Source organism: Erinaceus europaeus, chromosome 7, assembly GCF_950295315.1.
Source record: "Erinaceus europaeus chromosome 7, mEriEur2.1, whole genome shotgun sequence".
NCBI lineage: Eukaryota > Metazoa > Chordata > Mammalia > Eulipotyphla > Erinaceidae > Erinaceus > Erinaceus europaeus.
Window position 1 is genome coordinate 12,030,015 of NC_080168.1, and position 27,486 is coordinate 12,057,500.

Here is a 27,486-nt window from a genome sequence, read left to right on the forward strand (position 1 = left end):
CACTCGTACACAACCGACTGTCATTTCTGTGAGGTTGTTAGCCAGCAAAGCCCCACAAGGGACCGGAAAGGCTGCTCCACCCTGAGACCTCAAAAATAAAAATGGGTTTGACTCATCCCTAACATTTCCATCAGAGCCCAGGCCAGCCTCTGCCATGACCAACCCTCTTAATTCTCCTAGTTCATCTCTCTAGTTCCTTCCAGAACCTTAACTTCTAACAGGGCAGGAAGGGGAGAGTTGGGAATCAGTCTCATTCACATGACCTCACCCCGTTTCTCAACTCTTCCACTTCGTGCAAAAGCATGGACTTAGAAATCAAGCCTCCATCTACTTCTGGGGTTCTTCTGAAACCTCCAAAATTCTGGGTGACTTTTGTGAAACTGTTGGGTGCCAGGAAGACATCTTTGTTTGGGTGCTATGAACAAAGATGGCACCCAACAAGTGTTGGCAGGGGAAGCCTGGTGGTAAAGGCACTGCGTTTCGTCAGGTCATAGTAAACACCTCGGTGCAGGGTGTCTGCTGCTCGTATTCTGGGCTGGGATTTCTCCCTTTAGTTCCTGGTGTTCACAGTGTCCTGACGAACCAGCGGTACCCTGGAAGGACGGTGGGCCCTGAGGCCTGCACGGAACTCTTTGATGATGAAGTAGTAGCAGAAGACATCCAGGCAGCAGTTCATGTTGGATAAGCACAAGGACAACTGCAGGAACATACTGATGCTCTGCTTGGCTGGGCAATTCATAATTGTGTTGTTACGCACCAGGAACTGTAGGAGGAAGCCCAGGTGCACAGGGAGGAAGGAGATCACGAAGACGGCCAAGTTGGCTGCGATGGTCCAGATGCAGGCCTTCTGCTGGGCCCAGTCCTGGGTGAGGTTTCGGCGACTGAGTAGAACACAGATGGTTCTGGAGGAACAGAAGACCACCACGCCCAGAGGCAGCAAGAAGCCGAAGACTTCAAGAGGGAGGACGATCTCAGGCTTCCAGGTGTCGTTTGTCATGTTGTGGAAGCACCTGTAGCTCTTCTGGCCTTTATGGAACCTGTAGACTGGGATGCTGCCCAACCACACCAAGACCCAGATGGTGCAGCAGATGCCGAAGGTCTTTGTGGGGGACCGGAAGTGGCTGAACAGCATCGGATAGCGGATGACCAGGTAGCGGTCCAGGCTGATAAAGCTGATGGTGAAGATGCTTCCATACATGCTGACAAAGTAGAGGCATTCCACTATGGTGCAGAGGGGCTGGGACTGTGCCCTATGGTAAGACAGTGCCATCTTGAATGGTAGGGAGAGAACCAGCACCAGATCGAAGACGGCCAGGTTGATCATGTAGATGGCCGTGGCAGCATAGCCCTCCCACCTCTTCTTCAGAAAGCCACTGAAGCCCCGGATAGCCAGCAGGTTGAGCAGCAGGCCCAGGAAGAAGGTGGGGATGTGCACAGCCAACTGCAGTGTGGATGACAAGTTGTCCACGTCACTGAAGGAGCAGTTCATGTTATTGGACCCGCTCATGTTCCTCCCTGCAAGGGCAAGGACAGGTATGGTGAGGGCCAGGCCACTCTGTGGCCACCCTCTGTAGAGTGGCTGCATCGACAGTGGCTACTGCATTCTGTTTGTGCCCAGTTTTGAGCCCCCTGCCTTCCACCTCTGTGCCTGGGACAGCATGGTCCCTGGCCTCTCGGGCCACCATCCAGTCCCAGGCAGTGCCCTGCTCCTCACTATCTTAGCTGCCTTTCCAGGACTCAAGCATGATGGGAAGACAACATATTCACTTGGACAAAATGACATCTCAGAAACAACCACAAACTCAAAAGAGTTCTACAAACCTGATGATAGCCTCTATCTCCTGGTTCACCAAATTGAGAAGAATTATGGAGGGTCACAACAGACAGAGAAATAATGAGGAAAGGTACTGACAAATTCATAGCAGCAGAAGAATGAAGAGTAAAGTGACAGCTTAAAAAAACACAGCAGAGTAGGGCCCTAATCAGGGAGTCCTGAAATTCCCAAACTGACATGATGGGCCTAGACCTTGAATAAATCCCTCTCTCCTTTGTTACCCATCATTCCTATCAGGAACAACACAATAGACCCCTTTGTGGGCCCCTATAGGACCTTGCCCTCAACTTGGATCAAGAATGGTAGAGAATATTCCATCCTCCAAAGGGAGGCTGGACAGTACACTCTGTGCTACACCTGAGGAGGATGGGTCTGATATTGGGGCAGCTTGGAACGTTCCTACTTATGACCACAGGATGTGAGCTCAGATCTACGGGGATGCAGAGGTCACCTAGGTGACTAAGCTGAATATGCGCCCCAGATCACATCAAATCGATGGGGCTTACAGTCAACAATATTTATACACCTTTCCCATATTTAGGAGCTACTCCTCCCCTGATCCAGCTTTCTGGTCCTTCTGCCAGTCATGACATCACTTCCCCAAACAATAATTAGGATCCACCTGCATATCAGATTTCAGGCTCAGGCAAAAAGAAAAAAAACCCAAAAAACAAACAAACAAAAAAAAAACACTAGTATAGCCACAGGCCCTTTGGAATATAACTAAAATATGCCTACTAGCTATCTACAAAATGGAGGCCCCCCAACTCTTCATCTGCACTACTCCAACCTTTAGGTCCATGATTGGTCAACAATTTGTTTGGCTTTGTATGTTAACTCTCTTTTCAACCACCAGGTTCCAGATGCTAGCATGCTGCCGACTAGACTTCCTTGGACAGACAACCCTGCAAATGTGTCCTAGAGCTCTGCTTCCCCAGAACCCTTCCCCACTAGGGAAAGAGAGAGACAGGCTGGGAGTATGGATCGACCTGTCAACGCCCATGTTCATCGGGGAAGCAATTACAGAAGCCAGACCTTCCACCTTCTGCATCCCACAAAGACCTTGAGTCCATACTCCCAGAGGGTTAAAAATAGGAAAGCTATCAGGGGAGGGGATGGGATACAGAGCTCTGGTGGTGGGAATTGTGTGAAGTTGTACCCCTCTTATCCTATGGTTTAGTCAATGTTTCCTTTTTATAAAAAAATAAAAAATAAAAAACAGCAGAGGAGAAAGCCTGCAGGGAGAGAGACATCAGAGGCCAAAGTGGAGGCCAATGTTAAGGTTGAAAAAAAAAAGTTGGGAGCCAGAGAAGAAGAGACACTACAGCTCCCCTCACCATCCACGGAGCTTTCCCCAAGTCATGCATGGTGCTCCCATGCGGTGGCCAGGGGCCCAGCCTTGGTCCTCATGCATGGTTAAGGTATGCTCTCTACTGGATGAGCTATTTCCCAGCCCCAGTTCCCTCAGCTTTGAAATGGGGCTTAAGTTGCCCCTCTTTGTGTGCTGGCCTTGGGTGTTGGGGTGGGGTGTTAGGAAGAAGACTACAGTTGGGTTGAGGTGAAAGTGAGGGGCACAGAAGAGAATCACCTGATCTTGAGGTTCTAGAAACATACCTTAGCCCTGAGGTGGCCCGAGCTGGCTTAGTGCTGCCTCAGCTCCCCTCCCTCTTCTTCTGCTGCAGTCTGTTAGTCAAACCCCCCATCCTCCACCCCATTTTCTTTTTTTTAATCAGTGTTTTTTTTTAATTGGGGAATTAATGTTTTACATTCAACAGTAAATACAATAGTTTGTACATGCATAACATTCCCCAGTTTCCCATTTAACAATACAACCCCCACTATGTCATTTATCATCCTTCATGGACCTGTATTCTCCCCACCCACCCACCCACCCCAGAGTCTTTTACTTGGGTGCAATACGCCCATTTTCATTTTGTTTTTATGTATTTTTTATGTATTTTCCCCTTTTGTTGCCCTTGTTTTTTTTTATTGTTGTTGTAGTTATTATTGTTGTTGTTATTGATGTCGTTGTTGGATATGAGAAGAATGGAGAGAGGAGGGGAAGACAGAGAGGGGAAGAGAAAGACCTGCTTCATTGCCTGTGAAGTGACTGCCCTGCAGGTGGGGAGCCAGGGGCTGGAGCCGGGGCTCAGACAGGGATCCTTACACTGGTCTGTCCTTGCCCTTTGCGCTTAACCCGCTGTGCTACCGCCCAACTCCCAAAAATAAATTTTAAAAAGCTGTGTGACTTGACTAGGGTGGAGGTGGAGGCACCAGGTCCCATCTGTACAGACAGGTGTGTCCAGGAGCCAGTGGCCTAGGTAACAGGATAGGGGGGACCCTTAGGCTGTGGCCCCAGATGTGGAAAGTGGGGTCCTAGGGGAAGGACCTCTGGGTCAGGACTAGGAGGAATCAGCCAGTGTCCCCAGAGCCGCCCCCCCTGCCTGGCCGTGGGAGAGGGGTCAGTGCAGCCCGGTCAGTAGAGGGCTCTCACTGGGGTCACTGCTGGGATCTGGAGACTCACTTCCTTCTCTGCTGGGGTGGAGACCACCCCCTCTGCTGGAGGCCCTGAAGCTGAGGGCTACCCTGACTGCAGAGGGTTCTGGAAAGACAAACGGAGGCATCACCAGCTGTTCCTGAGGGGTTCAGGCAGATCCCAGGTGGCATCCAGATATCACAGCTGGATGGGGAGGAAGAGGAGGGGAGGGGGGAGGAGAGGAGGGAGAGAAGCGGGAGGGGAGAAGGGAGTAGGAAGGGAGAGGGGAGGTGGAGGGAGAGGAGCTACGAAAAGGGGGAGGAGAGATGGAGGGGAAGGGTTAGAGTTAGGAGGGGGAGGAGGGGAAAGAAAGAGGGGAAGGGGAAGAGAGGGGTGGAGAGTAGGAAGGGAAGAATGAGTCCGTGCGCCAGGGAGGGTGGGCCCTGCGCTCTGTAGGGGGCGCTAGTTCCTGCCAGTTTAGAGAGGGAGTCAGGGGCACCCCCTGGTGGATCTTTAGTTTGGTGCCACGGGGTGTGAGAAAGACCCTTGTCCCTGTGCCTCACCCCTCTCCCCCTGTACTTTCGAGAGAAAAATGTTCTGACTTTGAACATTGGACCCTCCTAGGTTGCAAAGGCGGGGGTGGGGTGGGCGGGGCAGGGCCTCTTCTGCTGGGACGTGCTGGGGTCCCCGCCCCCTGGTTTGCCCTGGGGGGGTGTCCGCCAGCTTCCCCAAATCTGGGCTGCGAATGTGATGGGGTGTCATACCAGCGACGTGCGATCCCCCGACGTCGTCCAAAGTCTGGCCTGTCACTGTGGGACGACACACACACACCACCGCCACCGCCACCGCCACCGCCACCGCCACCGCCACCACCACCACCCGCAGGGTTTGAGCCCCAGCAATGCTGGGAGAGTACCATAGCATCAGGGGAAGCTCCAGTGTTGGTGTCTCTCTTCTACTTCCTGAAGCAGTGAACTCAAGTGTGCACAAGACCCTACTACCCCAAAATAAATGAAGAAATAAATCATTGACAAGTATAGATCTAGGAGCTGGAGCTACCTTCCCCAGTAGAACACACACTTTTATCATGTCCAGGACCTGGATCTGAGCCCTCAGCCACCACGCGGGAGCACATACAAAGGGACACAAAGGTGCAGTGGTGTCTCTCCATTGCTGTCTCTCGCTCTCCCTCTTATCCTCTATTTTAAAAAAAGAAGGGGATGGGGGAATTCTGCTGGAATGGTGAAATCGTGCAGGCGCGCGCGCGCGCGCGCGCGCACACACACACACACACACACACACACACAAAAAAAGTTGGGGGCCAGGCAGTAGCAAAGTTGGTTAAGCACATGGTGCAAAGTGCAAGGACTGACATAAAGATCCTGGTTCAAGCCCAGCTCCCCACCTGCAGGGGGTCACTTCATAAGTGGTGAAGCGGGTCTGCAGGTGTCTATCTTTCTCTCCCCCTCTCTGTCTTCCCCTCCTCTCTCCATTTCTCTCTGTCCTATCCAACAACAATGTCATCAATAACAACAATAATAATAACCACAACAATGATAAAACAACAAAGGCAACAAAAGGGGGAAAAAATAGCCTCCAGGAGTAGTGGATTTGTGTTGCAGGCACCGAGCCCCAGCAATAAACCTGGAGGCATTAAAAAAAAAAAAAGCCAGCCAGAAAAAAACAGCAAAAAGGAAATTAAAAAAAAAAAAGACTAAAAATAAGATAAGGGACTCATTTTATCAAGATGAGCATCAAGAGGAGCAATATTCATGGCATAGGGATACAAGAAAGATAAAAAAAAAAGGGGGGACAGAATTCACAGTTGAAGAAATTCTAGCTAAGAATCTCCTCAAACTAAAGGAGGCAATGCATCCTCAGGTGCAGAAGGTTTAAAAGATTCTAAGAAAAGCAAACCCAGACCCAAGCGACCCAGGTATGTAATAGTGGAAATGGCAAAGATCCCGCAGTGGGAGAGAAGCAAAGTCACTTCTAAATGAAATGAAACGAAGCCCTGTAAGATTATGGTCTAGTTTCTCAATAGAAATCTAAAGGACTGGTAAGATATATTCAAAGTTCTGAATGAAAAAGACTTTCACTCAGGAATGTTTTATGCTGTTCAGTTATCAATCAAATTTAAGGAGACAGAAAGTGATTTTCAGAATAGCAACAGCTGAGGGCTGTGAGAACCACATAATGGTTCTGCAAATGACGGTCATGCCTGAGGCTCCAAAGTCTCCCAGGTCAATCCCCAGCACTAGCAGAAACCAGAATTAAGCAGATAAGCAACAGCTGAACAAATTCAAGAGCTACTAAAAGGGGTTCACGTGAAATGAAAATTTAGAATGATCTCACGCTTAGGAGGGAAACAAATATTGATAAAAACTAAGAAAATGAGCAAAATCCCATGAAGACCATGGATTTAATAGCAGAACGGAATGGACAAAAAGTTATGGGGGCAGTGCTGTAGAGATGGCTCAGTGGACCTTGGTGGAGGGATATGGTTAACATTTGTGCTGTTAACTCATGTTGAGAAAGTGAAAAGTCCTGTTTCTAAAACACCTGTAGGGTGGTAAAATAAGGTTACCTCAAAGAGGAATTTAAAAAAAAGACATGCAGAGAAGACAATAAAGGGGGGGGGAGGAGAACAAAAATTCTACAGTGACTTAATAAAAACCTTAAACATAAGATCATCTAATAGCACAAAGGAGTAGACAGGGAAAAACAACCTTCAGTGTGTGCACATTATGCAAGGTGCATTTCTCCACTCTCACGCACACACGTGCAGACGTAGGCGTCCTCTCTAAATTTAGAAACCATCACACCCACAGCTCTGCCCTGCACTAACTTCACTTTACAACACTTCTTGGAAGGTGTTTCACACTGGCATTTATGTACAGGCTTTTACTTTCTTTTTAAATTTTATTTTATGGGCGGGGAGGTGGAGGGGAGAAGGAGGAAGATGGGGAGGGGAGAGGAGGGGAGGGAGAGGGAGCCCAGAACACCACTCAATCCTGGCATATGTAGAGTCGGGGATCAAACCCAGGATCTCAGGCTGTAAGCCTCATATTCTAACAACCCTTCAACTTTTTAAAAGTGTTTTTCTTTCTTTTATTTGATAGAGATAAATTGAGAGGGGGAAGGGTAATAGAGAGGGAGGGAGACACCTGCAACACTGCGTCACTGATTATGAAGCTTCTCCTCTGCAGGTGGGGGCTGGAGGCTTGAACTCAGGTCATTGTGCATGATGACAAGTGCCCTCAACCTAGTGCACCACCATAACCCTTCAACATTTTCTATCTTTCTTTCATGTTGTTATTTTCCCAGTGCTGGCCTGACTTTTCATTCATTCAGAGAGATAAACAGACAAATGGAAAGGGAGAGATACCACAGTACCCCGGCCTCCTCTGGTGCCATAGCACTTCCCATGAGGTGCTGTGGGACAAGGCAGGTGTCCTACCCAGCGCACTCTCTCTCCCGGCGTCCATTTTCCTTCTACTGGTATCACTACATCTCACCCCATTGTGTGACTCAGTCAGCTGGTCCCATACTGATGAGCCTTTGGGTCTCCTAGTGCTTTACTGGAAAACAAAAAGAAATCCACAGCGACTTATTAAATGCCCCTGTGACTTATTTCTTTGCTGCATGACTTTCACTTGGGGATTTCCTGTTCTGCTATTGTATCTACAGCACCCTTGGGGGGTGGGAAGCAGACACTGGTACATCCAGCTGAGCACACACATTAACTACTGTGTGCAAGGACTCAGGTTTGAGCCCCCAATCTCCACCTGTAAGTGGACACACTCTCCCCTGTGTGTGTGTGTGTGGGGGGGGGAAACACTTCCTAAGTGGTGAAGCAGATCTGTAGGTATCTCTCTTTCTCCCTCTCTGTCTCCCTCTTTCCTCTCCATTTCTCTGTCTTATCAAATAAAAAATGAAAAAAAAAAGATGGAAGGAAGAAAGGAGAGAAGGAAAGAAAGAAAGAGAAAGAGAGAAAGGGAAAAGAAAAATGGCTACTGAGAGCAATAGATTTGTAGTGCTGGCACTTAAGCCAGTGATAACTCCGGTGTCTGAATAAATAAAATAAAATAATTCTTAAAATCCTATACAGGATAGTATTCTCAAACCCTCTCTAATAGTGCAAAAGAAAAAGAAAAAAAAACCTACGTGTACAAGGCTGGGAAGATGACAGCATAATAGTTAGGCAGAAGACTTATGCCTGAGGCTTCGAGATATCAAGTTCAATTCCCAGCACCATCACAGGCCAGAGCTGAGCAGTACTTTCCCCTTTCTATCTATCAGGTCCCTTTCTATCTATCTAATCTATCTATCTATCTATCTATCTATCTATCTATCTATCTATCTATCTATCTCTTATTGAAATAAAGAAACACACAGCTGCCACTGGTCACTAGATGCTAAACACTTAACATATGTTAATAAGTTGGTCTTCTCTTTACATAGAAGTCTATGCTTTTGTTGCAGAGCAAAAGTTTCCCACCCTCCACTCCAAAATATGTTTTTGGAAAAAGTTGATTTTATGAGAGGGTCTCTGAGGTAGAAGGAAGATTGTCTGTGACACAAGGAGTCTCCTTGAAAGGATCTTGTTTGAGGAGGGGCAGAACTTACATCCACATGCCTTGATTTCCTCTGGCCATTTTTATAACCTTCCTAACTGGCCACCACCATGGGTCCTTCCCAAAGTCCTCTGTGTTCGCTAAGCTACTTAAAGATGGGATCTAAGTAGTTGTAGAGAAGATGCTTGGCCCATGTCTACAACCTTAGGGGAACTGTGGTGGATTGCAGTGGGAAGAGTGAAGATTCAGAACTCTGGTGGTAAAAATGGTTGTGAATTCAAACCCCTGTCGACATGTAATTGTGTAATATAAAAATAAATAAATAAATAAGTGGGAAAAAAAAGATGGGATGTAAGACCACAAGGAGAGTTTCTCAGCATTTCTGAGTCTTTCCCAGGGGGCTGAGAAGAATCCATGATTTTCCTCTGCCTTTGATCTTCTGCTTCCATCCCATATTTGCCGAATGGTTTGCCCAGTTTCCAAGGAGCCCCAAGGAAAATAATACAGTGTCTTTCTGCCCTGACCCTCTCCTGTGTGTTAGCCTTACTCATGACCCCACATCACAAATGATTCAGGAAAATGCATTGCCTCACACATAGTCTTTCAACTTTATGTATCAAGACATCTACAAAACTAGCCTGAGGAAAAAATAATAGCCAGAACAACTTGAAATCAAGAGACATTTTTTGAATGATGAGTATAACAGACAACAACAACAACAAACACCCAACTTAGGTCTAACTGAAAGATGTAGCAGCCTCAAAAGGGGAGGCTAAATTAGTTTAGAAAAGTCACCTTAAACAACAGAGAAAGCAGAAAACCATGAACCACAAAGATAAAAGGAAATGCTAGTTTGTATTAAACAAGATACGACAAGACTGCAAAGAAAGAAATTTCCAGCATCTGTTTTTTAGCCTGCTCAACCTCAGGGGGCTCCTGTGGGTGAACCTTCACCTTAACAGGGACTCAAAGAACTAAGCCCATCAAAAAAGCAAAAATCAGTGACGGTCAACACTGAACTCAAATTCAAACTTGAAACATGGCTGAATTGGACAGGCTGATGACAAGAAAAGGGCAGAGGGCAACAGTCTAATGGGAAATTGTATTAGTTGGACATGAGTAGATAGCATAATGGTTATGCAAAGAGACTCTCAAGTCTGAGGCTCCAAAGTCCCAAGTTCAGTCCCCTGCACCACCAGAAGGGAAGAAAGAAAGAAAGAAAGAAAGAAAGAAAGAAAGAAAGGGAGGGGGAAGGGAGGAAGGGAGGAAGGGAGGAAGGGAGGAAGGGAGGAAGGGAGGAAGGGAGGAAGGAAGGAAGGAAGGAAGGAGTAGAGAAAAAGAAGAGAAAATTGATTGGACTAGTCTAAGTTTTCTAATGAAGAGATACACAGGGCCCATAAACACATGAACAAATGCCCCACTTCACTTATCATTAGACAAATGCAAATTAAAACTACACTGAGATGCCATCTCACATTTGAGAGAATGGCTTACATCAACAAACCAGGAAATGACAGGTGTTGGAGAGGTTATAGGAAAAAAAGGAACCCTGCTACATTGCTGTGGGAATGCACACTGGTGCAGCCCCTTTGGAAGACTGTATGGAGAGTCCATAAACAGACAAAAATGGAATTACCTTATGATTCAACATTACTGTTCTTAGGCATTTATCCAAAGGACACTCAAACACGAATTCAAAGAGACATATGCACCCCTCTGTTCATAGTTGCAAATAGCCAAAGAGTAGAAGCAGCTTAAATGCCTATCAACAGATGAAGTTATGGCATATGGACTTCATGGAATACTACTGTGCAATCAAAAAAGATGATATTGTGTCCTTTGGGACAAAATGGATGGAACTGAAGATAATGATGCTTAGCAAAATAAGTGAAGAGATGAAAGATACTGACCAGATGTTTCACTCATATGTGGGGTCTAGAGATCTGGTACACACGAACTTGAAAAAAAAATAAAACAGAAGCAAGCAAACTGTTTAAAAGACTTGTGAGAACTCTGGTGGTTATCTTTGGGAGGTGGGAGAGTGGGGCTATGGAAACTTGGTGGTGCATATGAGGTGGGACTATACCCTGTAATCTTACAATCTTGTATCCCGCTATTAATCACAAATAAAAAAATGAAAACAAAAGTTGGAATATCCACATCAAACTTTAGACTACATTCTATATTATTGATCATCTATATTATGAATAATCTTTCTCAGCTATGTACTACTATTTCTAAGGATAGATACTATTTTCAAATAAAATACAGCTTTAATAGTGAAAAAGAGAGAAAGGGAGAAAGAAAGAAAACTGTGCGGGCCTAAACGGACTGACCCAGGTGTGTGCATGGGAAGCAGACAAGAGCCCACTATCTTTGTCCTCCAGTTGCTAAAGGTCACATTTGCATTACTGGCAGATTTCAAATGGGAACTTATCAAATGGTAATTTTCAAAGCCAGGGAAAACTGACCCCCCCAAAAAAAAATTAGAGTCCAAAAGATATATATCCCCAGCTAATGGTAGATGAGTGGAGAATGTGAAAAGTTAATCCTCTGAATTCCCTGTGAAAGTTTAAGGGATTCATCTTTAAAAAAAGATAGTAAAAAATAAATAAATAAATAAAAAGCTTTACTCAAATACGATAAAAAGGCTCCAGGCTGCAGAAAAGAGATAAAAGTTTTTTTTTTTTTCAAAGATGGATTGCCAATAAAAACCAGGCCACTGGAGGGTGGGGAGCCCTCCCACACACTTGGCCACACCAGGGATCCCCCAAACTAGTAAGCTGCTCTGTAGGGTATGTGGGTTGGGAGGACGGAGAAGCAAATACTAAAGCAGTCCATTTATGTGTCCACTCTGAAAATGGGAACAGGTTCTGAGAAATGTATGGTTAGGTGATTTCAGCGTTGTGACGATATTACAGAGTGGAATGATGCAGAAGGAGAAAGTCTAGCCTCCTCCGTGCTCAGGCTGTACACAGAGTGACAGAAGCAGGGGGCATAGTTGTGGAGGAGAGAGGACAGAAGAAAGGGCTGAGTAGGAGAATCTTCCGATCATACTGCTTTGCTTCCTTCACGTTGGGACCCAAGTTCTAGTCCACCAGGACCAGCTGTAGCAAGTTATCTCCCTTCAGCAGGAATGGCTGATTCTCTTTTCTTTACTGGATCTAAATGAACTCTGGACTCATTTTCACATCAGGAAGGAAACAGAAATGAATGAGAGCTGGGAAGTCCGTGCAATGGTAGGGAGCAATACTTGCAGGCATGAGGTCTCAAGTTTGATTCCCCAGCACCATACAGACCAGATCTCCCTCTCTTCTTTCTTAAAAATAAATAAACAGCGCCATCAAAATAGCTCACTTGGATAGTGCACTATTTTGCCCTGTGCATGACTCAGGTTCAAGCCAGGCCTCAGTGCATTGAAGGAAACTTCAGTACTGTGATCTCTATCAGACTCTCTCTGCCTTTCTGCTTCTCTGTCGATAGATGGGTAGGTAGGTAGGTAGGTAGGTAGGTAGACAGATCTTTTTTTTTCTTTTTTTAAAAAATTTATTGTGGAATTAATGTTATATATTCAACAATAAGTATAATAGTTTGTACATGCATAACATTTCCCAGTTTTCCATATAACAATACAACCCCCACTAGGTCCTCTGGCATCCTTTTTAGACCTGTATTCTCCTCCCCAGCTACCCCAGAGTCTTTTACTTTGGTGCAATACACCAACTCCAGTTCAGGTTCTACTTGTGTTTTCTCTTCTGATCTTGTTATTCAACTTCTGCATGAGAGTAAGATCACCTCATATTCATCCTTCTGTTTCTGACTCGTTTCATTTAACATGATTTTTTCAAGCTCCTAGATAGATCTTTTTAGACTTGAACAAAGAAACGGCATAAAACAAGCCAAAGAATTACTTAGCCCAGGGCAACTTTATTAGTCACCAGTAGCTTGGTACCCGGAAGGCAGAGCTGAATTGAACAAGAGAGAAGCTGAGAATACTCAATGAACACTCAACTCAGAAGGGTCACATCTCATGCAATCTTTGCAAAGGGACCCACTCTCAGACAGTTTACTTCTATTTTGAATGGCATATGTACTGAACTTTGAAAATATCTGGTATTAAGTAAGGGAACTCGTTGGCAAAGATGAATAACTTCTGGTCATTAAGACCAAAAGAGTTTTTGAGGAAGGAAATGTGGACATGGACATTTCAAACACATTTGGGTTGTTGTTCAGGTGTAAAAACTATACCAAGCCACCCACAGGTATGTACTTTCAAGGGTCAAAATGCCTCTTGTAGTCAAGACTTTAGACCTCCAAGAGATAATAGCAATGAAGAATGAAGTCACCAAGGGGAAGAACTTGAAGTTGGCCTAGAGAAATAGGAAAAGCATGAAGAGAGACCTATGGTATGATGACAAAGGCTACAGGTTTTAAATCAGAAGGGAAAAGAGAGAAAGAAAGAGAGGGGGGAGGGGGAGAGGAAGAGAGAGATTGTTTGCATTCAGGGGAGAAAAGTTCTTAGATAAATTAATGAAGAAGAATAAATGAGAGGGGGGGAAAAGAAGGAAGGATGATGTTGGGCTGTAAGGTGTGAATATGGCAGAAAATAAAACAGGATAAAGAGAAGCAAATATTCCAAAGGGAATTAAAAGCTATTGGGTGTTTGTTTTTTTTTTTCTCACTTTGATAATTAAAGAAAGTGTAAGCAGAACTTTGGTAGTAGGTGTGATGTGGAACTATGTAATCTTACAACATTGTAACCCACTAACTAATCACACAAAAAAATAATAATAAACAAGTAAATAGGTATCCATGGGGGAAAAAAGAAAACATAAGATTTTTTTTTAATTCGAGGTTAATGTAAGAAAGTATAAGATTTTTTAAACTTGAAGTTCTTTTTTTAACTTGATTAATAAAAACAGGAAGTCTATCTCTACATCTAAGGAAATAAAAAGAAACAAACAGCAAAGCCAGACTATATGGCAAAGAAGTAGGTAGAATGGAAAAAGAAACTAAGCATAGAAATTGCAACCGTACGGGCCCACAAGACATATGGCTTTGTCATATGTGCGACCCAGGTTCGAGCCTGGCCTCCACCACACTTTAAGAAGTTTCAGTGCTGTGATGTCTTTCTCTCTGTCTCTACGTCTTTATCTTAAAAAGTCATCTTGGAGAGGTGAAGTCTGGCAGGTGAGGAGGGGAGGGGGAAGGAAGGAAGGAAGGAAGGAAGGAAGGAAGGAAGGAAGGAAGGAAGGAAGGAAGGAAGTTAGGAAGGAAGGAGCAGGTTAAAAACATAAATAGAAACTGCAACAATAAATCTGAAAATCAAACTTTAATGAAGTGTCAAGAAATATTCAAAGTAAAACTCCTACGCAGATAAAGAGCACACAAACAAGATGGTAATCAGAGTGGCAGTATTCAGAACTAATGTAGAATTAGAGTACAAAGCCATGAGCTGGGAGATAGCTCACTTGGTAAAGCACACACTTTACCATGTCTAGGTTCAAGCCACTGGCCACACATGAGAGCACTGTACACAGGAGATGCTTCACAAGTGGTGGAGCGATGCTGTGCTTGTCTTTACTGTGTAAGCACCGCGTGCTAGCCGATTGTGCCACTGGAGCTCCAATTGTCTCTACTTCTTTGTCTCTTCTTCTCTGTCTCTCACCGTCAGGGGAAAAAGAAGGGGAGGGAGGTAAAAGACCCCACTGAGTGCTAGAACTGCACAGTGCAAAGCCCCTTGCATGGGGAAGAAAGTGAATAAAGTAACACATCAGGAACAAGAAGTAACTTTATATTAATAAAAGAAAAAATCGAAGGTCATTATAGTGATCTTCTGCACACAATGACACTGTGTAAAGCACAAGTGAAACTGTCAGCATTCAAGAGCCATTATGGTAGCACACCACACAAGCTATAGATTAGAGCAGTTCAAGCAGGCCAAACATAAAGTAGGATATAGGATTACATAAATAATGAGGGTGTCAGGCAGTAGTGCAGCGGGTTAAGCACATGTGGCACGAAGTGCAAGGACTGGCATAAGGATCCCAGTTCGAGCCCCCGGCTCCCCACCTGCAGGGGAGTCACTTCACCGCCTGTGAAGCAGGGGGAAAAAAGAAAGAAAAGAAATAATGACGTGACTTATTTACTTACAAATAACAGAGAGGGAGAGGGAGAGGGAGAGGGAGAGGGAGAGGGAGAGGGAGAGGGAGAGGGAGAGGGAGAGGGAGAGGGAGAGGGAGAGGGAGAGGGAGAGGGAGAGGGAAAGAGAACCAGAACATCACTCTGGCACCTTTGCTGCTGGAGATGGAACTATAAACCTCGTGCTCACAGGTCCAGTAGTCCACCCACAGCACCATCTCCTAGGCTACAGATAAACACCACCCTTTTTTCCTCAAGTATTCAACCAAGAAGCAATGAATTTCTTACCTGACAAAAACAAAAACCTTTCATTAAAGAGAAACAAAAAGTAGAAATCACACTGGTGATGCACTCTGATTACAATACACCAAAACCTAGGAAGTAAAATGTGTAATTGCAAAAGGTGAACCACAGAGCAAAGAGCATGGAGTATGATCAACAATGGTAAGAAAGTTCTGGACAGGTTGTTTAAACGCTTTTGAAGGATGAAAGTAAACTATTCAAAGAGATAAACACACCACAACTCTGTTTTAGTCTTTTTAAAACTGAAAATGACTTTTTTTTTTTCCTCAGAGAGAGAACAGAGCACTGGCCCCGTATATGCAGTGTGTATGATCAAATCCAGGGCTTCACACGTACAAGTCCTGCACTCTACTCACTGAGTCACTTCCTCAGCCAATTTTATTATTATTAAAAAAGAATTAGGGAGTCGGGCCATAGTGCAGCAGGTTAAGCGCACATGGCGCAAAGTGAAAGGACTGGTGTGAGGATCCTGGTTCGAGCCCCCGGCTCCCCACCTGCAGGGGAGTCACTTCACAGGCAGTGAAGCAAGTCTGCAGGTGTCTGTCTTTTTCTCCTCCTCTCTTTCTTCTCCTCTCTCCATTTCTCTCTGTCCTATCCAACAATAACAACATCAATAACAATAATAACTACAACAATAAAAACAACAAGGGTAAATAAATAAACAAAAAGGAAATAAATAAATATTAAAAAATAAATAAAATCTCTTTTAGAAATTGATTTAAAAAGATTCTATGTTATTTACAAGTTAACGGGATAGAGAGAGACCCAGAGCATCATTCTGGCATGTACCATGACGGTGATCAAACCTGGGACCTCATGCATGTACTGCACCACCTCCCATGTCAGTGTAGGCCGAGTTTGTTTGTTTTTTTGAAAGTAAATAAATGAATTATGCACTAAAATTTTTCTTAATTGCCATTAGGGTCGCCACTGGGGTTTAGTGCCTGCATAGCAAATTCACCGCTCCTGACAGCCTCCTGACACCGCTCCTGACAGCTCCTCCCCCGCCCCTTATTGAATAGGACAGAGGGAAATTGAGGGGAAGGGGATAGGGAGGGAGAGAGAAAGAGAGAAACTTGCAGCACTGCTTCACCATTTAAGAAGCTTCTCCCCTGCAGGGAGCAGGGGCTTGAATCCAGGTCCTTGCACATGGGAATCTATGAACTCAATTGGGTGCACCACCACCTGGTCCCTGAACTTTAATATATAGGGGGAAATAGAGTACAAACCCCTAGGTTAAATTTAAAAAAAAAAAGAGGAAAAAAGTTCTAGATAAATCAAAGCCATATAAACAAAGATAAAACAGAAGTAAATGAATTAGGAAAAGAGGAAATTCAGAAACAACATGTGAAATACTTAGTTCCTTAGTGAAATAAACAGAAAATGAAATAGCATTTATAACCTCTGACAACTATGACCCAGAAAAAAAAAAAAAAAGACTTGCATGGTCCTGGGTATAAATAAGAAGGGAAATGTCAGTTTAGAAAGAGAGGAAAGGACAAATAAGCAACTACCTTATCATTTGTGTGTTAATCCATTTTAAGTTTGAGATAATTGATGATTTCTGGGAGATCACAGCTCACCATCTTGTCGGGCATTAAGCCAGCCCCCCCCTCCCCCCATTGATCTGTCTTCTTTCTACCTCAAGACCCGCCCTGCCTGCAGGGAAACATTAATCCCATCAGTTAAAACCCTCACAACAGTTGCTAAGGAAGCTTCCGCCTTCCCAGCATACTTTTGCCTTTCTCCACCCCCTTTCCTAGCCATTTCTATTTCCGACTTCCCACATCCGGTTTTATCCTATAAAAGCATTGGCTCTCTGATCAATAGATCCTTTTGCATTACCACACTGCCATGAGTTCCAGAGTCTCTCTCCCGCATTGCTGAGTGAATAACAGCCCAGGCTGAGTTCTATCGAGTTCTCTCCAACCCAGAGAGCATGCGCCCAGGGAAGAAGCACCCCCATGCTAGCCCAGCACCATCTCACTGGTATAAGAGCTGACACAAGAAGCAATGATTGGGGGCCAGGTGGTGGCACACCTGGTTAAGTACACACACTACAGTGTGCAAGCACCTGGGTTTAAGTCCCTGGTCCCCACCTGCAAATAGAAAGTTTCACAAGTGGTGAAGTAGAGCTGCAGGTGTCTCTCTGTCTCTCTCCCTGTCTATCTTCCCTCCCCTCTCAGTTTCTCTCTGTCTCTAGCAATGACAAGTAAGATTAAAAATAAGAAGTAAGTGGGGTCAGGCTGTAGCACAGCGGGTTAAGCACACAGGACAGGTAAGTAGAGGACTGGCGTAAGGATCTTGGTTGGAGCCCCGGCTCCTTACCTGCAGGGGGGTCGATTCACAAGCAGTGAAGCAGGTCCGCAGGTGTCTTTCTCTTCCCCTCTCTGTCTTCCCGTCCTCTCTCCGTTTCTCTCTGTCCTAGCTAACAGCCACAATAGCAATGACAACAATAATAATAATAACCACAACAATGATAAAAACAAGGGCAACAAAAAGAAAAATAAGTAAAGAAAAAAAAGAGAAAAAAAGAAGTAAGCAAAACTTAAAAAAAAAAAAAGAAGCAATGATTTCTAGCCACTGTACAAGAAACTGAGAAAGCAACCAGAGAGCTATACTCTTTAAGCAGGCAAGGCCGTAGCTTCTTAAAATACTCAAGAAACAGGTGATCCTGTTTAAATAAGTATTTACCATCTAAATAATGTCAGGATACAGATAATATTTACTGAATTTCTATTGTGAACCCAAAGATCAAAATTTGACAAATGTAGCACAAAGAAAAAAAAGCTGTTCCTCAGATGTGCCTAGGAAAGAGGAAATTCAGAAAAAACATATGAATTCAGAGGCAAGCACCCTGTTTGAATTCAGCCAGATCAAATTCAGTACATTAGGAATCAGAAATTATTGTTGACCAGATCAGATTTACCATAGAAATGTAAGTTTGTTGGGGGCTGGGTGGTGCAAGGATCCCAGTTTGAGCCCCCAGCTCCCCCCCTGCAAGGGGGTCACTTTACAAGCGGTGAAGCAGGTCTGTAGGTGTCTAGCTTTCTCTCCCCCTCTCTGTCTTCGTCTCCTCTCTCCATTTCTCTCTGTCCTATCCAACAACAACAACAGCAAAGGCAACAGTAATAATAACAACACCAACAAGGACGACAACAAAGGTAACACAATGGGAAAAATGGCCTCCAGGATCAGAGGATTTATAGTGCAGGCACCAAGCCCCAGCAATAACCCTGGAGGCAAAGAAAGAGAGGAAGAAATAAAGAGAGAAAGAGAGAAAGAAAGAAAGAAAGAAAGAAAGAAAGAAAGAAAGAAAAGAGGGGAAGAAAGAGAGGGTAGAGGAGACAGCATAATGGTTATACAAACAGACTCTCATGCCTGAGACTCCAAAGTCCCAGGTTCAATCCCCCACACCACCATAAGCCAGAGCTGAGCAGTGCTCTAGTGTTTCTCTCTCAGAATCTCTCTCAAAAATAAAATAAATAAAATATTTTTAAAAAGAAAGGAAGGAAGGAAGGAAGGAAGGAAGGAAGGAAGAAAGAAAGAAAGAAAGAAAGAAGGAAGGAAAGAAAGAAAGATCTGTTTCAGTGTTAGGAAATCTACTAACATCATTAAAGCAAAAATGAACATGCATTTCCTTGATGCAACAAGCAGTTTTTCTGCAAAAGTCACCGCAATTTGAGAAGAAGGTACCTGTGAAATATAATCAAGAGATCTTGCTCATGTCAGAGACCAACTTTAAATTCAATCATTTTAAAACTACATTCTTGTTGAAATAAGGCACCTGCTAACACAAATTCTAGGCAATCTACTAAAATAGTTCACAAAAATAAGCATAAATGAGACATTTCTCCAAAATCTGTGATACAGAGAGAAAACTTAGTCCATACATGACATTGACACTACCAGTGACCAATTTTAGAAGGGGGAAAAAAAAACCTTAAATTCTCAGCTCATATTTCAATAATTAATTAAATTTCAAACAAATCAAACCATAGAAATTTGAGGTGAAAATTTAGTAGACAATTTACAGAAAAGAAAAGAAAGTGAAAGGTCCAGGACAAGAAGTGCTTGGTCCCCTTGGAGTAGGGAAAAAGCAAAGGAAACAAAATAGACAGAACAAATTTGAACACACAAAAACAGAAATGGACTTTTTTGTTAAAGCATGTTAATATCGAATTGCTCACCGGAGGACAGAAAATGGAATAAAAACTATGGATAATGTTCTTCCTCTGGGAAGAGATGTAAGGATTAATGTCAAAGGAGGCAAGGGAGACAAATAGTACTCAGGAGAGGATTCCAGAAAAAACACAGTTCTTACTTATTAAGTTTAAGGAAGAAGCTGGTCAGGGTTTCGTAACAGTTCTGCTATACTGAGGGTAATACAGACTAGTGTGCAGAACTCTGACGGTCTGCATGATGAAAGCTGCAAACCATTAGTCTGTCCTCCATTACCTTAATCAGTTTATGCAAAAAAGGGAAAAGTTGTGTACAGAAATATGTTCACCTTGACACGTGTGTGTGTGTGTGTGTGTGTGTGTAACAGCAAGTGGCATGCACCCATTTAAATGTCAACAACAGCTTAATTCACTAGGGGGACTCCACTCAGTGGAAAATTTTTCCGTCTGACTGCTACGTTTATGCTGAGTAGGTTAAGTCAAAATAAAACCCACAAAGTACAGAATCCTACACTCAGAATGATTTTGACTAAGTTTTAAACACACACACATAAGAGGGGAGAAACCTAGAAAATTTTTCCATATGCCAAATATAGGTTGCATTTATCAGATAGATAAATAGATGGTGGGTCACTTTAAAAATCTTTGTGCTAGGGCAGGGGTAGATAGCATAATGGTTATGCAAAGAGACTCTCATGCCTGAGGCACCAAAGTCCCAGGTTCAATCCCCTGCACCACCATAAGCCAGAGCTGAGCAGTGATCTGGTAAAAAAAAAAAAAAAAAAAAAAAAAAAAATCTTTGTGCTTCTTTTTTATCAGTGCATTTTTCTAATCAATTATTGATAATATTAAGGCAATTTTTAAAAATTGAATTAAGTGCTCAGGGTAAAGGACTGATAAGGAAAGATTGCTTTTAGCTTCCTCCAAAAGAAGAAAAAATCTGGGAGTTTGAGGAAAGGTGAGGGTGAGGGGTTCACAAAATAAAAAAAAAACCCGCGTTGACAAACACTCAGTCTCCACAGATGCACCTTGCAGCATCTGGGAGACTTGGGAACACAGCAGGAACACAGAATGGAAGTGACAGGTGAGAAAACAGGTGTCATCAAAGAAATAAGAGAGCAGTAGCCTCACCCAGTCATGATAAAAAGAAAGTTCCACCTGCCCAAGGATGACACAAATCTAGAAGCTAAGACTTAAGTATTTTCTAAGGGGAATATTTAGATGGCTAAGGAGGTGGCTCAATGAGCAGAGTGGTTGCTTTGCAAACCAAAGCCTAAAGGTTTGATCCTAGGCACTGCATGTGTCAGCGCAGTGCTCTGGTCTCTTGGGCTCACAAAATAAAAATTAATAAATATCTTAAAAAGTATTTAAACTGGATACTTAGGCTCAACTAGTATGTCTATTGTGTTTTATTGTTGCTGGGGCTTCATGCTCTGACTGACTTTTACAGACAGAGAGAAAAAAATAAGAGAGAGAGAAAGAGAAGCAATGAAATCACACATGCTAAGTCCCAGTGATAACCCTGGTGGCAAATAAGTAAATAAATAAATAAATAAATAAATGGACATTCATTAAAAAAAAAAAGTGGATTCGTCCTGCAGACACCAAGCCCCATCAATAACCCTGGTGGCAACTTAAAAAGTCCAGTCATTTTATGCCAATAAGAATAATGGAGAAAATAAAAAGGAATAAGCAGAGTAAACCAATAAGTGTGATCTATGACTTGTTGGACACTTAGAATGCTGGGGAAGAAGGGAATATGACCAACTAGTTTTTCCCTTGATAAAAAGATTAGATTCCCACAAAGGTAAAAGTTACAATAAATAATTGAAACATAAAACACTCAAGCTAGGCTCCAAGGAGCACAGCAGAGAAGTACCTAACAGGAATTTGGCAGTAGTGGGGGGGGGGCGGGGGGTGGTGGTGGAGAGAAGAGCAGGAAAAGGCAGTAGTGGGGGGGGGGGCGGGGGGGGTGGAGGAGAGAAGAGCAGGAAAAGGCAGTAGTGGGGGGGGGGGCGGGGGCGGGGTGGTGGTGGAGAGAAGAGCAGGAAAAGGAGAGGAGGAGAGTCAGTAGCAACAGTCACCACACCTATGGACATCTGAGTTTTATAAGGAGGCCCAAAATATTAAGTGAAGAAAGGAGAGTCTCTTCAACAAATGGTGCTGGGGAAATTGGGTTAATATGTGCAAAAGTATGAAGCTGTACCACTACATTTCAACACACACAAAAGTAAGCTCCACATGGATCAAGGAAAACTATCAAATGTTTAAAGGGAAATATTGGCAGAACTATTTTCTAAGTTTTAAAGGCATCTTCAATGACTCAGTCCAATCACAAGGAGAACAAAAATAAAATAGACTGATGTGACTATATAAAATTGGAAATTTTCTGCACAGCAAAAGGAGCCACTACCAAAACAGAAATACTCTTTGTGGAATGGGAGAAGATCTTCACATATTAGACAAAAGCTCACCAAACTCAGAAAAAGAGAAAAAAAAAAAAAACTGACCCCTTCCAAAAATGAACAGAGGATATGGACAGAATATTCACCAAAGAAGAGATCCAAAGGGCAAAAGGCCCTTTATTAATAAAAAAAAAAAAAGCTCAAAATCACTGATTATCAGAGAAATGCAAATAAAGAGAACAGTGAGATACCACTTCACTCCTGTGAGGATGTCATACATTAGAAGGACAATAACAACAAATATTGGAGAGATTGAGGTGGCAAAGGAACCCTCCTGCACTGCTGGTGGGAATGTCAATTGGTCCAACCCAATTTACATTCCCACCAGCAATGGAAATGGAGTCTGAAAAGCAGTCTGGAGAACTCTCAGAAGGCTAGAAATGGACCTGCACTATAGCCCAGCAATTCATTTCCTGGGGATCTATCCTAAGGAATCAAACACACCCATCCAAAGAGATTTATGTACACCTAAGTAGCAGCCCAAACTTGGAAGCAACCCAGGTATCCAACGAGTGACTCAGAAAGTTGTAGAATATATACACCATGGAATACCACTCAGCTAGTAAGAATGATGAAATCACCTTCACCTCATCTTGGATGGAGCTTGAAAGATTTGTGTTAAATGAGATAAGCCAAAAAGAGAAGGACAAAAATGGAATGAACTCACTCATAGGCGGAACTTAAGAAACAAGAACAGAAAGAGGAAACACCAAGTAGAACCTGGACTGGGTTTGGTGTATTGCAGCAAAGCAAAGGACTCTGGGCAAGGAGGGCAGGGCAGGGTTAAGAGGACTGGAAGGGGTGGGGATGACTTTGGGATCCTGGTACATAATAGTAGAAAGTGACCTTATTTGAGAGTGAGACTGTTTTGTAGACACCCATCTTGGTGAGATGAGAAATTTTACCCATGTGTTAACTGCACTTCTTCTAGCATTTGCCCTTCTTCCGTAGCCAGTCAACAGCGTCAGGTTGAGCCTGATGTAAAGTTTCGAGACCTCCTTTGAATCTGGAGAGGTGGCAGTCGTTAACTGTACTGTAACCCATTAACCCAGTAAAATGATAATAATTAAATAAAATGAAAAAGAATAAAAAGTAGGAGGGCTGGGAAGGAGACAATTGAAATGGAAATATAATCAAAGTTGCAGACCTTCTGGCTGCCTTCCTGCAATATCATCCCTTAACTCAGCGGCGAAGTGCTGAGCTCTGGGCAGGTCAATTATTGCTGAGCCAGCAGGTCCTGGAGGGTTGGGTGGTCCATCAGGGGGTGCACTTTCTCTGGGAGAGCACACAGAGTTTCTCATGACATCCCAGTCCCAGTCCCAAATTCCAGGGCTGTGGTATGCCACTTCCTTCTCAGCCCACTCAGAACACACAGCTCTTTGGTGCAGCACTGTGACACACAAAATCTAGGCATTTACCCAAATGGCATTCATACACTAATTAGAAGGGACGTATGCACCCCTGTGTTTATAGCTGCATTTTTCACAATAGCCAAGGAGTGGAAGCAGCCTGAATGCCCATCAACATATGACTGGCTGACAAAGTTATGGGATATAGACTCCATGGAATACTACTCTGCAGTCAGAAAAAGATGATATTGTGTCCTTTGGGACAAAATGGATGAAACTGGAGGTAACGGTGCTTAGCAAAATAAGTGAAGAGATGAAAGACAACTACTGGATGGTTTCACTTATATGTGGGATCTAGATAAATGATACACATAAACTTGGGGAAAAAACCAAAAGTAAGCCAACTGTTCTAAGACTTTGTGAGAACTCTGGTGGTTATCTTTGGGAGGTGGGAGGGTGGGGACACAGAGCTTTGGTCGTGGGTGTGGTAATGGAACTATACACTGTAACCTTACAAACTTGTAACTTACTATTAATCACAAATTTTAAAAATGAAATTGTTTGACATTTCTAGGCATTTTCTCATGTAGTAGTGTGGGAGCCAGAAGTCCAGTCAGAAGTGCCTGTCTCCACTGAACACACATGTGGTCGGGCTGCAAAAAAATGGGAGTTCCTGAGAGTCCTCATAAACACAGCAAGCGAGAAGTGAGGCTGTGGCTACATTCGGAGAATCTAGAAGAGGAACCTGGAGTCACAGTGGCCCTCACACTGTTCTGCTCACTTGTACACCAGATGTTATTTTTCAGCTGGGGCCAAATGTGGAAAGGTCAGGACATTTGTTTCTGTAAAAGGATATACAGAAAGCTCTAGAGTTGCTGGTGACACAAGAAAAGGGGCCAAGAGATAATTCATCAGGTAGGGCAGGTAACTTGCAATGTGACCCACGCATAAGTCCCTGCACCACATGGAAGCACCATGGCCCCTGGGGAAGCTCTGGTGTTGTCTCTCTTTCTGAACTAAAAAGAATGAAAAAGCCAGCTTGGGAGCAGTGACATCACACACAGTGTGAGGCTACAACCAAAAGAAAGAACAAGAAAAGGCATAGTAGCATCTCTGGTCGCTGGAGACACTGATCTCAGCAGAAAGCTAGCTGGCCGAGCAGTCAGAGGCAGGAGATCAGTTCACCCAGGATGCTACTGGGGGGGGGGGGGGGGGGCTCACACACCAAAGCCTTGCTTACTTGTTTGTAAACTCTGAGATGAAATCCTCTTCCAGTGTAGTAATGTTCTCAAATGTTTTGTGAAGAAGAGAGAAGATACACATCATGAAAATGGAGGTCTGGGTTCTGCTTCTGGCTCTCTCCTGCTGTGAGGGTTTTCTCATTAGCTGAATGATCCAGGCTTCCCTTCCCTTCCCTCCCTTCCTTCCTTCCATCCTTCCTTCCTTCCTTCCTTTTTTCCTTCCTTCCTTCCTTCCTTCCTTCCTTCCTTCCTCCCTTACCTTCCCTTCTTGCTCCCTCCCTGCCCTTTGGCCTTGCAAATGTGCAATTCCACTTCTCTAAGCTGAATTTCTCATTTAAAAAATTTTTATTATTTTTTTTTCAGGTAGACAGAGTCAAAGAGGGAAGGAGAGCTACCACAGCCTTACTCCACCATCTCTGGAGCTTCTCCAGCCTAGCAATATTCCCATGTGATGCCAGGGCTTAAACCTGGGGTCTCACACTTGCTAGGGCACAGACTCTGCTGAGTAAGCTGTCACCCTTGCTCAGGGGTGAGGGTCCTGGAGTTATCAGTCCCCACCACCCCACCCCCATGTTTCAAGGCCCCCCAGATCCCACCACCACCACCAGCAGCTCAACAGAAGGAATCCACACTCTGACTTGGCTGTGATCACTGGCAGCTAGGAAGGAGGAACAAGACTGGCTGGGGACTAGGTAGGGTGGGGTGCAGCAACAGGAGCTTTGCTCTGCAAACCAGAGGCTCTGGGTAGGGCCCTCAGCACCGCATGGGCTTCACACAGTGCTCTAGCCTTTCTCTCTCTCTCTCTCTCTCTCTTTCTCTCTCTCTCTCATTAGATACAGAAATAAATTTGTTTAAAAGGCATAGTGAAGCTGAGCACAGAGACAGGGAAAGAATTTCTCTGATTCCAGAGTCCTGCTGGCTGCACCCTGAGCCTTGTGGGTTGGGCTGGGGGAAGGGTGGGATCCAGGGAGCAGAGAGGCTGAATTGGGGACTTGAGAATCAACTAGCTCTGATTCAATGCTCGCAGAGTGAGCTCAGTACATTTCTGGGAGGACTCGAGGATGCCCATTTTACAGAGAAGGACAGTAAAGCTTAGAGGAGGAGACAGTGGAGCACCCCTCCGGAGCCCCTGCATGAGAAGGGGGAGCTGCCAGCACACTCTCCTTGCTCATGCAGGCTCCTTTTGCCCCTCCAACTCTTCCTCCCTTCCCCCCAAAACGCCAAACCTCACTGCTCCTTTCAAATGCCTAGTTCCCTGGTCCTGCCTTATTCATTGTGCACCCCTCGACACACACCCAGTCCCCCAGGCTGAGCTATCAGTCATTTATGTGTTGTGGGGGAGGCAGGGGACAGTGAGGGTTGTCCCTGTGTTCTAGCAGCCCCAGCACAGGGACTGTGTCTCTTCAGGTGCTGCATCATAGCTGATTTTTGAATGAATGGCGTGAGCAGAGTGGCATCATCTTTGGCAGTTGAGCCCAGCCTCCCCCACCACCCCCACCCTGAGCTCTGGATCCCCAGCCCAGAGCCCCAAGCCAGGACAGTTCTGCAGACCTGCCCTGCCCTCCTGCTTCCCACCTCATTCTCAAGGAAGGTTCTAGAACCTCCCCAGCATCTTCCACAAGGCTATGCTTCCTCCCAGCCTCCCCCAGTCTCCCCCAGTTGGTCTTGGCTGGAGAATCGTCCAGTCTTAACACAAATAGCAGCAGTCAAAGGTTTCTGGGTACTGCCTAGGTGAGGGGTGTCCTGTCCCTCACTGCTCCCCAGAGATGGGGCTGGGGAGGGGAGAAACTGACATGTCCCCCAACCCAGCGGAGCCCCAGGGGCTGCACGGCTAACTAGTGACTTGGGGCACAGAGGGTAATCCCCCAAGAACTTGCAGTCCCCCGTTTCTGGTGCTTCCCCCACCCTTGGGAGCCCTCGCCACAGCCTTGGGTATCACGCAAGCCAGGTTCAGTCAGGGAGGCTCTGCAGTCACTCTAAGCGCCTACAGCCCTGACTCAGATCAGGAGGAAGTTGAGGGTTCGTAGAAAATGTCACCCTGGTCTCAATGCTGCTGCCGTCGCTGTCACAGAGGCTGCCCAGGACCATCCCCGGTGCCCAGCCAGTTGTGGACAACTCCACAGAGGACCTCAACCCAGTCACCTGCTGTCCCTGGAGCCAGGTCAGTTGGGGCTCTGCGCCCGGGTTCTAAGTGACAGGTGGGGTGTTACCTGTGGGTGGTCCCATATGCCAAGCCAGCTGTGGATGTCACTTTGTCATTTTCTGCTCCTGGTTCTATCACCAGCCTGCAGGGAGGAGAAAAAGCCACCTCCCTCTCAGACAGGCTTCCTCATTTGTAAACCAGGGGGTGTGGAGGGCAGGGGGGTGGGACCAGGTGTTCTGACACCCCACCTCCCTGCACTGGAGGGTGGCTTGATGGGGATCCCCTTCCAAGGAGAGCATTAGGCAGGGGAAACATGTTTCTTGGAAGAGAGGTGCAACCTGGTACCCTTGGAAGCCACACAGTTTCACCGGGCTTCAAGTGCAGTGAGGGTCGAGATAGAAACGCCTCTGGAAATCACCAAAGCATGTCACACACAGGGCCTCTCAGAACTTCTGTCCACAAAGAGGAGGTGGGGACATGACACCTCCCCTCCACGGTTGGGGCCTGAGGGGCTAGGAAGGCAGCATGGCCCAGTGGTGTGATGTCAATGGTCCCCGAGCTGGGCCCACAGGGCTCCCCAGCTTTGCCCACTTCCAGGGTAGCTCCCCTCTCCAGACTTGCACACAAGGAGATTCCCAGCAGGAAACCCTAACAGATTCCAGGCAGCTGAGGAAATCGGGTTAGAGGGGGTCCAGGCAGCCACGCCACCCCAGGGGAAGGGGGCCTGGGGACCTGTTATAGTAGATTCTAGCAGAAGGGGCTATTTTTGCAGGTGG

General features: G+C 45.0%; 1 protein-coding gene across 2 annotated transcripts; it reads right to left on the minus strand.

The window, feature by feature from the left end:
* Nucleotides 1-26,908, minus strand: GPR55 (G protein-coupled receptor 55). 2 transcript variants are annotated; one of them, XM_007520223.2, is made up of 2 exons: nucleotides 26,778-26,900; nucleotides 1-1,515 (listed from the first exon to the last, which is right to left on the minus strand). In XM_007520223.2, the coding sequence occupies exons 1-2, from the start codon at nucleotides 26,791-26,793 to the stop codon at nucleotides 551-553; spliced, it is 981 nt and encodes a 326-aa protein (XP_007520285.2). In that variant the 5' UTR covers nucleotides 26,794-26,900; the 3' UTR covers nucleotides 1-550. The 2 variants fall into 2 exon arrangements, 1 of the variants encoding a protein (XP_007520285.2); XR_009550614.1 differs by lacking the exon at nucleotides 1-1,515 and adding an exon at nucleotides 24,566-24,691 and having other exon boundaries at nucleotides 26,778-26,908.
* Nucleotides 26,909-27,486: the final 578 nt, after the last annotated feature.